The sequence below is a fragment of the Phoenix dactylifera genome, chromosome 1 (genome assembly GCF_051530095.1).
Source record: "Phoenix dactylifera cultivar Ajwa chromosome 1, Ajwa_hap1_PhDact_Kaust_v1.1, whole genome shotgun sequence".
NCBI classification, from domain to species: Eukaryota; Viridiplantae; Streptophyta; class Magnoliopsida; order Arecales; family Arecaceae; genus Phoenix; species Phoenix dactylifera.
Window position 1 is genome coordinate 63,878,562 of NC_143190.1, and position 13,096 is coordinate 63,891,657.

A 13,096-nucleotide genomic window follows, 5' to 3' on the forward strand; every position below is an offset into this window, starting at 1 on the left:
GACATAAAGCTAACATATATGATCATAGAAAAACAAAAACTAAAAGAAAAATTAAAAAAGTTTGGATTCCAAAAGGAACCAATATAACTAACTGTTATGGGGAAATTGAGCCGCCATGCCCCACGTGATCGGCACGCGTATCCAGGAAAGCTACAGCTGCCCTATGATCCAGCACTCCGACCCCGAGTCGGACCTCCTCGGCTCCGCAGCCCGACCCCGGGTCGGCTGCCCTATGATCCAGCACTCCGACCCCGAGTCGGACCTCCTCGGCTCCGCAGCCCGACCCCGGGTCGGCTGCCCTATGATCCAGCACTCCGACCCTGAGTCGGACCTCCTCGGCTCCGCAGCCCGACCCCGGGTCGGCTGCCCTATGATCCAGCATTCCGACCCCGAATCGGAGATCTTTTGATAACGACAGGCTATTCTCCAGAGGCACGCCGCGGCCTCCTGCTCCACTACTCCCTGCAACGGCTGTACCCGATGCTGCCCACGATCTCCTGTATCGACCGTACAAAGTGGAGCTCCACTACGCCCTGCCATGACCGTACCCGGCGCTGCTCCACGACGCCCCGTAACGGCCATGTCAGTGGCCATTCTATCGTGCCCCACGACGACAAACCCTCCTGAGAGACCTCCCAGCCAGGCATATATGCGGCTGGGGGGAGAAGGGGGGGGTAAGCAATACCTCCCAGAGCACTCTCTCCCACTTGTGATTATCATCTCTCCTCCTCCAATCTCCTCTGACTTGACCGTCGGAGGGCCATCACCACCCTGGTGGTGGTGCAAGGCTTGTTTGCAGGTTCCTTGGCGGAAGGTGGAGCGCAACCAGCACCAACCAAGACAACTCAGGCGGAACCCCGTTCACACCGTCGCGTCAATCGTTCTCGGTTTGGACCACCAGCAACAGTTGGCGCTAAAGGAAGGGCCGAATCTCAGAACGATCGTAATGGCACGGCGAGGTGGTCGCGGAGCTTCCAATGCTTCCGGTCGCGGAGCCTCTCGCGCCTCTGGCCGGGAGGCTGCTGCGTCCCCAACACACTCTCAGCAGCATTCCACCGCTTCTCCTCCCATTCAGACGGTCGAACCTGCTCAGTTCGACCAGCTAGCCCAGCAGGTTCGCACCCTCGCGGAGGCAGTGCAGAATCTGCAGGGTGTGATCTCTCGGGTGCCGCAGCGGGCTCAGGAGCCGCTGCTCCCCGAGCACTCGCCTCTTCCTCACAACCCGCGCTCCTTCCTCTCCCATGGAGAGGAGCGCCGGCGCGGGGAGGATTCTCGAGTGCGGTCCATTCTGCCAGGACCTTCTCATCGGAGCTGCGCGGGGTACGAGAGGCGGACCCGGGCGCGTTCTCAGACACCCCAGTCCTCGAGGGGCCCGCACTCCAGTCGGTCCCCCTCGCGCCGCTCCTTGTCTCCCACCCACCGGTCGCGCTCCCTGGACCGGCGGGTGGACGATCTCCACAGACAGCTCCAGGTCCTGAAGGGCCACTCCAAAGATCCCTTCGCCGACTTGGAAATCTCCTCCCAGCCGGCGCTTGCCTCAAGGATCCTGCGAACCCTAAACCCGCCGGGGTTCAAAATGCCGGCGATCGAACCCTACGACGGGGCGGCGGACCCACGGGACCACGTGGAGAGTTTCAGGACTCTTATGCTCCTCCATGGAGCATCGGATCCTCTCCTCTGCAAGGCCTTCCCGGCGACCCTCCGCGGCCCGGCAAGGGCGTGGTTCGCCGGCCTGGAGGCTAATTCCATCCAGTCCTTCCACCAGTTCACCCGTCTCTTCATCAGCCATTTCGCCGTCAGTAGCCGGCGAAGACTGGTCTCCGACTCCCTCTTCGATGTCCGGCAGAACGAGGGAGAGAGCCTGCGGGATTATCTCACCCGCTTCAACAAGGCAACACTGGAGGTCCGGAATTTGAGCCAGGAGGTGGCTCTCTCAGCCCTGAAGCGAGGCTTCTGGAAGGGCAGACTCACCTTCTCCCTGGACAAACGTCTGCCGCGGAGCTTCCCGGAGCTGTTGTCTCGGGCAAACCAGTATGCAGACGCCGAGGAGGCAGCCTCCCACCGGAACAAGGAGGCCGCCGAAGCCCCTCTAAAGCCCGGGAAGAAAAGGCGAAAAGAGGCACCCCAGAGGAGGAGCCCGACGCCTCAACGCCGGCGCAGAAGCCCGTCACCAGCAAGGAACCACGGCGCCACACGCCCTCGTTCTCCGCACCGACGCTTCAACCGGTACACCCCACTCCTGGCCCCCCGGGCCCAGATCCTCATGGAGGTCAAGGGGCGGGAGGACCTCCCGGTTCCGAGGCAGATGAAGAAGATCCCTGGGAGGAAGCCTTCTCGGGCGTACTGTGAGTACCACCGAGACCACGGCCACGATACCGAAGACTGCTTCCAGCTTCGGGACGAGATCGAGGCTCTCATTCGCCGAGGACGTCTCGGTCGATATGTAAACGACCGACGTCCCCCCGCAGACCCGCGTCCAGCCGACCCGGCCCCTCAGGAGCCTCGGGAGCAGAATCGACCCGTTGCGGGAGTGATCCACACCATCACTGGGGGCTGCTCTCGGCCCGTGAGGAACGCAGGGGGCTCGGCGGAAGTATCAGGAGTGGCCGTCGCGAAGAGGCAGCGGGTCGGAAATGTAATCACTTTTTGTGATGAAGATGTAAAGGGGGTTCAGACTCCCCACGATGACGCCATGGTGATCTCTCTCACTATGGCGGACTATGATGTAAGGCGTGTTCTTGTGGATAGTGGAAGCTCAGCTGATATTTTGTATTACGAGGCCTTCCAAAAGATGGGCTTTTTCCGACAATTGTTGCACAAAACATCCACCCCCCTCATAGGATTCACTGGAGACGCTATCTCGGCCGAAGGTGTCATCGAGCTGCCTGTGACTGCGGGCATTGCACCCGCAGAAGCCACGGTGCGGCTCGGGTTCTTGGTCGTCCGTGTCCCCTCGGCCTACAACGCTATCCTCGGACGACCCGGACTGAACGCCCTTCGCGCGGTGGTTTCTACCTACCATTTGCTCATGCGGTTCCCCACAGCGGCCGGGATTGGAGAGGTCCGAGGTGACCAGCCGACCGCACGGCAGTGTTTCCTAGCAACTCTCAAAGGGAAGAAGCCCATGGAGGCCCTAAGCGTCGAGTCACTTGACGCCAGAGACGAAGTGGCCTTGCGGCACGGGGAGCCGGCCGAGGGCGTAATCGAAGTTCCCCTCGAAGAAGGCCGCCCGGACCGCACGGTCCGGGTCGGTGCCAATCTCGACTTGGAAGCTCGGCTCCGGTTAGTGGAATTCCTCCGAGCCAATGCAGATGTGTTTGCCTGGTCGGCGGCCGATGTACCTGGGATCGACCCGGAGGTCGTTTCTCATGCCCTCAACGTCGACCCGACCCACCGACCGGTAAAGCAAAAGAAGAGACACTGTGCCCCGGATCGGATCCGGGTGGTCGACCAGGAGGTAGACAAACTCTTGGAGGCAGGTTTCATAAGAGAGGTGAGCTACCCCGAGTGGCTGGCAAACGTCGTACTTGTCCGGAAGGCGAGTGGGAAGTGGAGGATGTGCGTCGACTACACCGACCTGAACAAGGCGTGCCCCAAGGATAGCTTTCCGCTTCCACGGATAGACCAACTGGTCGACGCGACTTCCGGATATCAGCTACTGTCTTTTATGGACGCCTTCTCCGGCTACAACCAAATAATGATGGCTCCACAGGACGAGGAGAAAACTGCCTTCATAACAGACCGGGGGCTGTACTGTTACAAGGTAATGCCCTTCGGTCTGAAGAACGCTGGCGCCACTTACCAGCGCCTCGTCAATAAAATCTTCAAGGAGCAGATCGGCCGGAATATGGAGGTGTACGTGGACGATATGCTGGTAAAAAGCCGCCATGCAGACCAGCACATTGCAGATCTGGAGGAGACTTTCACCACCTTGCGAAAGTTTCGCATGAAGCTAAACCCAGCGAAGTGCGCTTTTGGTGCTTCGGCCGGGAGGTTCCTCGGTTTCATTGTCAACCAGCGCGGGATCGAGGCCAACCCGGACAAGATCAAAGCCATCCAAGATATGTCCCCTCCGACCAAAGTGAAGGAGGTTCAGGAGCTCGCTGGAAGGGTCGCCGCGCTCGGATGATTTGTGGCAAAGTCGGCCGAACGCTGCCAACCATTCTTCAAGGTGTTGAAGCGCCCAAAAGACTTCCTCTGGACGGCCGAATGCCATGCGGCGTTCGACCAGCTCAAGGAGTACATGGCGTCTCCTCCCCTGCTGTCCAAGCCGCAAGAGGGGGAGATGCTCTACCTTTACCTGGCGGTCTCCCCAACCGCAGTCAGCGCAGTACTGGTTCGGGAAGAGGCAAGACTTCAGAAGCCTGTATACTACATCAGCCGAGTCCTCCGGGATGCCGAGACGCGGTACACGAAGGCTGAGAAAATCGCCTTCGCGCTGCTGACTGCGACCAGGAGGCTTCGCCCCTATTTCCAGGCTCATTCTGTCACCCTTTTGACCGATCAACCACTGCGGCAGATTCTCAGCAATCCAGAGAATGCGGGACGGCTGGTGAAGTGGGCAGTAGAACTTGGTGAGTTCGACATCCGCTACCAGCCCCGACCAGCCATCAAGGCCCAGGTACTCGCGGACTTTCTCGCTGAGTGCACTGTGCAGGAGGCGGAACCTAAGCCGCCGGAGACACCCAGCCTCGATCTCCCGATCTGGACGCTCCACATTGACGGGTCGTCGAACCCTGAAGGTGGAGGGGCTGGGCTGGTCCTCACCAATCCCGATGGAGTGATAGCCGAGTATGCCTTGAGGTTCGGATTTCCAGTGACCAACAATGAGGCGGAGTACGAGGCCCTAGTCGCGGGACTCAAACTCGCCAAGGAGCTCGGCATCCGGCGTCTGAAAGTCTTCACCGACTCCCAGCTGGTGGTCGGGCAGGTTCGAGGGGAGTTCGAGGCGCGGAGCCCGACCATGCAGAGCTACGTCCGGAAGGTGCAAACACTCATTCCCGACCTCGGCAGTGTTGACATTCAGCAGGTCCCGAGGAGCGAAAATGCCAGGGCCGACAGGTTGTCCCGCCTAGGGGACGCAGACGCGCACAACTTGTTGAGGGCAATCTACCTGGAGACCCTGGATGCCCCGAGCATTGACGGGGCTGGAGCGGTGATGGCAATTGATCCGGAGCCGTCTTGGATGGACCCGCTCGTCGCCTACCTCGCCGAAGGAATCCTCCCTGAAGACGAAGATCAGGCCCGGCGGCTTGTAAAGAAGTCCGCCCACTACGTACTTTATGAAGGGAGGCTGTATCGGACCTCGTTTACCGCCCCCCTCTTAAGGTGCCTCCGCCCCGCGGAAGCGGCCTACGCCCTCGGCGAAGTCCACGAAGGCATCTGCGGATCGCACTTGGGGGCTAGGTCCTTGGCGCATAAGATCATGAGGCAAGGCTACTATTGGCCGACCTTGATGGAGGACTCGAAGGACCACGTGCGGAAATGCGACGCCTGCCAGCGCCACGCCAACGTCCAGAGAGTCCCCTCTGTCCCCTTGGCGCCAATCACCGCGCCCTGGCCCTTCGCACAATGGGGAATGGATATCCTCGGACCATTCCCCGTCGCTTCGGCCCAGCGGAAATTTTTGATTGTCGCCATCGACTACTTCACCAAGTGGGTGGAGGCAGAGCCACTGGCCACCATCACGGAGGCACAAGTCCGGAAGTTCGTGAAGAAGAACATCATTGTCCGATTTGGAGTACCTCGGGTCCTCATCTCGGATAACGGTCGACAGTTTGATAACAAGCACTTCCGGGACTTCTGCGAGGAATTTGGGATCGAGCATCGGTTCACATCCGTGTCGCATCCCCAAACCAACGGCGAGGCCGAGGTCACAAATCGGACAATCCTCCAAGGTATCAAAGCGCGGATCGGCCGGACGGGGCAAGTTTGGGTCGAGGAACTCGAGAATGTCCTTTGGGCGTATCGGACCACACAACGGACTCCTACTGGAGAGACGCCTTTCAGCCTAACCTATGGCACGGAAGCCGTTGCCCCCGTGGAGCTCGGACTCCCCTCGCCTCGGGTGGCCGCGCACCGACCCGAGGCCAATTCAGAGCAACTCCGAGGGAACTTGGATCTCTTGGAAGAGGCAAGGGAAATGGCTCAGGTACGGATGGCAATGTATCAGCAGAGGGTGGCCCGATATTACAACTCCAAAGTCCGACCGAAGCTTTTCAGAATTGGAGATCTGGTGCTGAGGCGAGCTAAGGCATCTCAACCTACGGAAGGTGGGAAGCTAGCGCCAAATTGGGAAGGCCCGTATAAAGTTCGTTGGGTAAACCGACCTGGCTCCTACCAATTGGAAGCCCTAGATGGCCGAGAAATTCCAAGGGGCTGGAATTCCGCTAACCTGCGGATGTATTACCAGTAGAACAACAAGGCCAGAAAGACAATTTAAAAAGGTGCAATACTTTTCATTTCAATAATTTCTGGTTACAGTGGCGTGCTCGTGTGATTACAAGGAATTCCCAGAGGAGAATTAGGGAGTAAAGAAAGTAAAGAAGAGGTGGGGACCCAAACCCTCAACCCAGGGCGGCTGCAGTCCCACCAGAAGTGGGTGCTTCTAACCGGAGGCGCCATCCAGCACCTCACCAAAAAGAGGAGGAGCCGCCGCAGAAGAAGCTCCCGCTGCCCCCAGGGGAACGCCGCCTCCAAAGGATATTCCCATCTTCCCCAGTGGTAGGAAAGAGAAGGGATTCGAGGAGGAAGAGTATATGGAGGCGCGGTCCCGGATTGAGCGTCCGGCGCAGAGCTCAACCGGGAGGCTGAACTTCAAGGAGGGGAGATGTGATCCCGGATGAAACGCCTAGAGCGGAGTTCCGCCGGGGAGACCCTCCTTGTTGATCCCAGATGAAACGGCTAGTTGGCTGAAGTTGTAAGGGGAGCGCCTCCCCTTTCCTTCGACAGGAGTCTCTCAGTCATATGCCAAGGAGGAGGTCCGCGATCCATGGCAACCTGCAGCTCCGGCTTAGCAAATTCCATCGTACCTGCACCTGTATTTATAGCCAAGCTGCGGCCCCCTGGTAGTTCCGATACGGGTGGCTCCAATAAATGCAGGCGCACTGAATCCGAAGCCGTACCGGCTCCCGAGGCGTATCTTCCCGCGATTTCCTAAGCGTCATTCTCCTTAAATCGCATTCTTTGTGCAGGACGATCCGGGTGACGTATACCCCTAGGTCCACGTGTCTCCGCTCGCGCCCAGGCCGCATCCTCCTCGAAGAACCCGCGTATCGCGGCCGCTCAACTAACACTCCTCACCAGCAGCAACTGGCGATCCGATTTCCCAGGTAACGCATTAATTAGCGTTTAATACCCTTCTCGTGTTCCCCCCAGGCAACGCTTGGAGGAGAGGAGAAACACGGTCGCGGCTGGGCACAGAGAAACCCCGATGGGCGGCGAGCGACAAGTGGCCGACCAGCGAGCGGAAGAATTCCCTGAGGCTTGACAACCCTCAGATGCCTGGCTAACCCGATGATCATCCCGGGAGCAGACTAGCCGGAAGCCCCGACCGGTCGCCTCGGCTTGCGCCAGCCTTGGCCGACCAACGAGTGGAATCTCCCGAGGCTCGGCCCTCGGATGCCTGGCTAACCCGATGATCATCCCGGGAGCAGACTAGCCGGAAGCCCCGACCGGTCGCCTCGGCTTGCGCCAGCCTTGGCCGACCAACGAGCGGAATCTCCCTGAGGCTTGACAACCCTCAGATGCCTGGCTAACCCGATGATCATCCCGGGAGCAGACTAGCCGGAAGCCCCGACCGGTCGCCTCGGCTTGCGCCAGCCTTGGCCGACCAACGAGCGGAATTTTCCGAGGCTTGACAACCCTCAGATGCCTGGCTAACCCGATGATCATCCCGGGAGCAGACTAGCCGGAAGCCCCGACCGGTCGCCTCGGCTTGCGCCAGCCTTGGCCGACCAACGAGTGGAATTTCCCTGAGGCTTGACAACCCTCAGATGCCTGGCTAACCCGATGATCATCCCGGGAGCAGACTAGCCGGAAGCCCCGACCGGTCGCCTCGGCTTGCGCCAGCCTTGGCCGACCAACGAGCGGAATTTCCCGAGGCTTGACAACCCTCAGATGCCTGGCTAACCCGATGATCATCCCGGGAGCAGACTAGCCGGAAGCCCCGACCGGTCGCCTCGGCTTGCGCCAGCCTTGGCCGACCAACGAGTGGAATCTCCCGAGGCTCGGCCCTCGGATGCCTGGCTAACCCGATGATCATCCCGGGAGCAGACTAGCCGGAAGCCCCGACCGGTCGCCTCGGCTTGCGCCAGCCTTGGCCGACCAACGAGCGGAATTTCCCTGAGGCTTGACAACCCTCAGATGCCTGGCTAACCCGATGATCATCCCGGGAGCAGACTAGCCGGAAGCCCCGACCGGTCGCCTCGGCTTGCGCCAGCCTTGGCCGACCAACGAGCGGAATTTTCCTGAGGCTTGACAACCCTCAGATGCCTGGCTAACCCGATGATCATCCCGGGAGCAGACTAGCCGGAAGCCCCGACCGGTCGCCTCGGCTTGCGCCAGCCTTGGCCGACCAACGAGCGGAATTTCCCGAGGCTTGACAACCCTCAGATGCCTGGCTAACCCGATGATCATCCCGGGAGCAGACTAGCCGGAAGCCCCGACCGGTCGCCTCGGCTTGCGCCAGCCTTGGCCGACCAACGAGTGGAATCTCCCGAGGCTCGGGCCTCGGATGCCTGGCTAACCCGATGATCATCCCGGGAGCAGACTAGCCGGAAGCCCCGACCGGTCGCTTCGGCTTGCGCCAGCCTTGGTCGACCAGCGAGCGGAAGAATTTCCTGAGGCCTAACCCTCGGATGCCTGGCTTAGCGCCGGAAGAATTCCCTGAGGACTAACCCTCGGATGCCTGGCCTAGCGCCGGAAGAATTCCCTGAGGACTAACCCTCGGATGCCTGGCCTAGCGCCGGAAGAGTTGCCTGAGGCCTAACCCTCGGATGCCTGGCTCAGCGCCGGAAGAGTTTCCTGAGGCCTAACCCTCGGATGCCTGGCCTAGCGCCGGAAGAATTCCCTGAGGACTAACCCTCGGATGCCTGGCCTAGCGCCGGAAGAGTTGCCTGAGGCCTAACCCTCGGATGCCTGGCTCAGCGCCGGAAGAGTTTCCTGAGGCCTAACCCTCGGATGCCTGGCTTAGCGCCGGAAGAATTTCCTGAGGCCTAACCCTCGGATGCCTGGCCTAGCGCCGGAAGAGTTTCCTGAGGCCTAACCCTCGGATGCCTGGCCTAGCGCCGGAAGAGTTTCCTGAGGCCTAACCCTCGGATGCCTGGCTCAGCGCCGGAAGAGTTTCCTGAGGCCTAACCCTCGGATGCCTGGCTCAGCGCCGGAAGAGTTTCCTGAGGCCTAACCCTCGGATGCCTGGCTTAGCGCCGGAAGAATTTCCTGAGGCCTAACCCTCGGATGCCTGGCTTAGCGCCGGAAGAATTTCCTGAGGCCTAATCCTCGGATGCCTGGCTTAGCGCCGGAAGAATTTCCTGAGGCCTAACCCTCGGATGCCTGGCTTAGCGCCGGAAGAGTTTCCTGAGGTTTAACCCTCGGATGCCTGGCCTAGTGCCGGAAGAACTTCGGGAATCAAAAGTCAGCAAGAAGCAACCAAGAGCTAAAAAAAAAAAAAGAGGACGAGGGCGAGATGAAGAAATATTCAACGTGCATTAATTTTCAGGGCCGAGGCCCATACAATTGGGCAAAACGCCGACATACAAAAATAAAAAAGACAATGGAAGGTACAAGAGGTCAGCTTGGAGGAACTCCCGAGTCGGGAACGCCGGGCTCGTCCGCGGGAGGTAGGGAAGCAGCAGGAGAACCAGCAGGCGATGGCGTCGGAGAGGAGTCCAGGAGGGAGATCTCGCTCAGGTCAACTTCGGGATACTTAGCCGACACCCTTGCCAGGCCCTCCTCGAAGCCCAAGGTGAAGGCTTCGGCCCCCGCGTCCGACGCGTCATGGACAAACTCGTCAGACTGGCGATAGGTCCGCACTGCCTCCGACATATCATGGGCGAACTCGGCGGACTGGCGATAAGCCTCTACCGCCTGACGCCCGATTTCCGCCCTCTTCTCGGCCAGCTCCGCCTCAGCTCGCTCCATAATCTGAGCCTTGGCCTCCAAGACCTTCGCCACAATCCGGCCTTCGGCCTCAGAGGAGACCCTCAGCAGATCAGCCTGGGCCTTTTTATGCTTCGCCTCGGTAGCAACCCGAGCGGCCTCGGCTTCCTTCAGGCGCGAACGGAGCTCTTGGACGTCCGTGCATGACTTCTCCAGGGCTGACTCCAGTTCGCCTAGTTTGGCTTCAAAAGAGCGGATTCGGTCGCAGGCGTTGTCGGCAGACCGCTGGGCCTTCTCCCACCGCTCTCGATAGTCCGCGATCTTCCGGGACTGCTTTTCAGCCCGTTCCTCCGCCTTCTTGACCCTGCTTTCGAGGCCCGAGGCGGCTTTGAGTTGCTCCCGAGCCTCTGACAGTTGCTCCTCCAGGGCGGCGAAGCCGAGTGCCCGCTCTTCGGCCTCCCGGAGCCTCGCCTCGAGGTCCCCGGTCGTCCTGCCTGCCGCAGCCCGGCCTCCCTCTTCCATTGCTTTCAGCCGGTCCTCGGCCTTCGCCAAAAGCCCCGCCTGTTCCTTGTAGCACTCCTCCAGACGGATCATGTACTGGGCGAGCTAAGAAATAGGAAAAATAAGGGAGTCAGGCGGAGAACAACAGAGCCAATAAATGGTGAAAGACGGCCAGAAGAACACTCACCGACATGAGACAGACGCAGCTGGCGGCCCCAACGTCAGAGACATCCAACTCCCGGACCCGCCGACGGTCCTTCTCCAGCAACACTGTTTCGATGAGATTTCGGGCGCCATCGGTAGTGAAGGCAGACCCCGATTTCTCCCCGGAGCCGGATGGTGGTTCTACAGCCTTACCCTTATCCATCGCCTGGGGAAGAGTCCGACTGATCGCGCTCGGGGCGGGGGTCGCCCCAGGAATTGATAGGGTCCCGCTCGGCCGGGGCCTCGGCGCGTCCCTCCTCGAGTCATCAGGAGCCGACCGAGTCGAAGGCCGGGTCGGGGACCGATCACGTCCGACCCGTCCGTCTTGAGCAGGCTCAGGTGGCACCTCCGGAGTAGCGGCAACCTTACCACCGGAGGGCTGGTACAGCGTCAGCTGCCGGTCGGTGCCCACGACATCTCCCTGACCGGTGGGCCCGGACTCGTCGGTCGGCATCGGAGGTATCTCCTTACGGGACTTCTTCGCCGGTGGGGCCCCGCTCGGAAGAGCTCGTTTCCTCCTCCGGACTGCTTCCAGCAGGGACGCCCTACCAACAGCCTTCGACTTCACCGACCGCATGACGTCGTCGACCTCTGCAAGAAGGACGGGATGGTCAGGGACTGAGAAACCGAAAGGAAGAAGGAACGAAAGAGAAGAAAAGAGCTAAAGAAACGATGGCGGACTCACGGTCGGTGGGGACCGAGCTCAAACCGACGTTCACCAAGGTATCCTCAGAAATGAGGCGGCCCACCGGGGGAAGCTGGCCCTCGGCGACCAACCCCTTCAAGGCGGCGACGCCCTCGGATTCCTCCCTCGACAACTTCGACAGGCCAATTGGGGACTTCACCGGCGTCCCCCAGATTGCCCTGATTTCCCAGGAGGGGTCTGCATCAACGAAAAAGAAGCGCTCCTTCCAGTGGTGAATGGAGGTAGGACCCTCCTTGACAAGGCCGCACCCTCGCCGCGCTGCGAAGCACCACCACCCTTTGTCCTGGGGGTGGCCGCTCAGGCCGTAGAGCTCCCAGAAAACGTTCAAGGTGGCGGGAATCGCATGCAAGCGACAGAGAACCTGGAAGACCGTCAGAGCACGCCACGAGTTCGGCACCAGTTGCGTCGGTGCCATTCCTAAACCCCGGAGCACCTGTAAGACTAGGTCTGAAGGGGGAAAGCGGAACCCGGCTTGGAGGATGCCCTCATTGATGGCGATCTTCCCTCGGGGAGGATGAGACATCCTCTCCTCAGGCCCTGGGAGCGTGACATTGCAGGCCTCGGGAAGGTGGTACCGAGCCACAAATCCGTCTAAGTCCTCGGCGACCAGTTTTGACTTGATGCTATCTGCTCCCACTTCGCCCATCCCTAATGGCCAATCTACGGTCAGGACGGGGTCAAGAAGGAGGGAAAGGCCGGAACGACTGGGGTGCACTAGTACAAAAAGAAAAAGTATGAAGAGCTCAAAGTAGAAGAGTGGGAAACTCACTTGAAGAGGAGGAAGAACGGCTCCGAGAGCGTCAAAGGAAAAGCAAGCGAACGTTTCGGCGGCAACAATGGTAGCGCAAAGGAGAAACTCGAAAATGTCCGTAAAGAAGAAGACGGACGGGGGAGGGCCCCCGATTAAATAGGCGAAAGGGCAAGTGACACCTCGATGACGCCAGAAGACGCCTGGCCGCCGAAGGGTCGCTCGCACCCCAAAGGCGAATCGACACCATTAAGGAAGGATGTCCGCCGAAATCCTCAGGTTGCCAGGTCAGCAGCAACCGCCATACGCCATAAAGAAGGCGGGAAGCTTGAAGCGCGCGCGCCTCTCCGAAGGATGGCGGCAATCTCGAAACATCACTCCCTTCACCTGTTCCCCTTCTGGTTCCAGGCTCGGAAGTGGGGGGCTACTGTTATGGGGGAATTGAGCCGCCATGCCCCACGTGATCGGCACGCGTATCCAGGAAAGCTACAGCTGCCCTATGATCCAGCACTCCGACCCCGAGTCGGACCTCCTCGGCTCCGCAGCCCGACCCCGGGTCGGCTGCCCTATGATCCAGCACTCCGACCCCGAGTCGGACCTCCTCGGCTCCGCAGCCCGACCCCGGGTCGGCTGCCCTATGATCCAGCATTCCGACCCCGAATCGGAGATCTTTTGATAACGACAGGCTATTCTCCAGAGGCACGCCGCGGCCTCCTGCTCCACTACTCCCTGCAACGGCTGTACCCGATGCTGCCCACGATCTCCTGTATCGACCGTACAAAGTGGAGCTCCACTACGCCCTGCCATGACCGTACCCGGCGCTGCTCCACGACGCCCCG

General features: G+C 60.3%; 1 protein-coding gene across 1 annotated transcript; it reads right to left on the reverse strand.

The window, feature by feature from the left end:
- Positions 1–10,642: 10,642 nt before the first annotated feature.
- Positions 10,643–12,432, reverse strand: LOC149768820 (uncharacterized). The gene is made up of 2 exons (XM_089926467.1): positions 11,489–12,432; positions 10,643–11,394 (listed from the first exon to the last, which is right to left on the reverse strand). The coding sequence occupies exons 1-2, from the start codon at positions 12,153–12,155 to the stop codon at positions 10,730–10,732; spliced, it is 1,332 nt and encodes a 443-aa protein (XP_089782593.1). The 5' UTR covers positions 12,156–12,432; the 3' UTR covers positions 10,643–10,729.
- Positions 12,433–13,096: the final 664 nt, after the last annotated feature.

Bases quoted from the DNA above. Each gene is read 5' to 3' on its own strand.
- LOC149768820 (XM_089926467.1), bottom strand. From the start codon at position 12,155: ATGGGCGAAGTGGGAGCAGATAGCATCAAGTCAAAACTGGTCGCCGAG. The intron at 11,395-11,488 runs GTGAGTCCGCCA...TCCTTCTTGCAG, and splicing joins GAGCTCGGTCCCCACCGACC to AGGTCGACGACGTCATGCGG.